The sequence below is a fragment of the Gracilinanus agilis genome, chromosome 2 (genome assembly GCF_016433145.1).
Source record: "Gracilinanus agilis isolate LMUSP501 chromosome 2, AgileGrace, whole genome shotgun sequence".
NCBI lineage: Eukaryota > Metazoa > Chordata > Mammalia > Didelphimorphia > Didelphidae > Gracilinanus > Gracilinanus agilis.
In genome coordinates, this window is record NC_058131.1 from 335,315,407 (window position 1) to 335,315,675 (window position 269).

The 269-nt window shown below is 55.8% G+C and overlaps 1 protein-coding gene across 1 annotated transcript in view; it reads left to right on the top strand.

Annotated features, from left to right (window-relative positions):
* Nucleotides 1–2: 2 nt before the first annotated feature.
* ASXL1 (ASXL transcriptional regulator 1) overlaps nt 3–269 on the top strand; it is a 63,510-nt gene continuing 63,243 nt past the window's right edge. The window contains exon 1 of the mRNA XM_044659783.1: nt 3–71. Coding sequence (XP_044515718.1) covers nt 3–71 — 69 coding nt within the window. The remainder of the gene's footprint in view (nt 72–269) is intronic.

The following is a 269-nucleotide window of genomic DNA, read 5'->3' on the forward strand; positions in this document are numbered from 1 at the left end:
GTATGCTCTTCCGGAGCGAGAATGCACTATACGCGGCCAAGGACTACAACTCCCAGCGGCACTTGCGGTTTGTTTTTGTTCAAAAAAACCCACCCCCCCCCCCGCCCTCCTACCCACCCCCCTATCCCTTCCACAGACACACATATACATAACAGACACATAGACGCGCACACACACATACACACACGCTCGCGCGCTCTCTCTCGCATACCTATCCACCCACCAGGCCGACGGGAAAACCGTTTTCCTGTTCCCCTCTCACTTTCCCT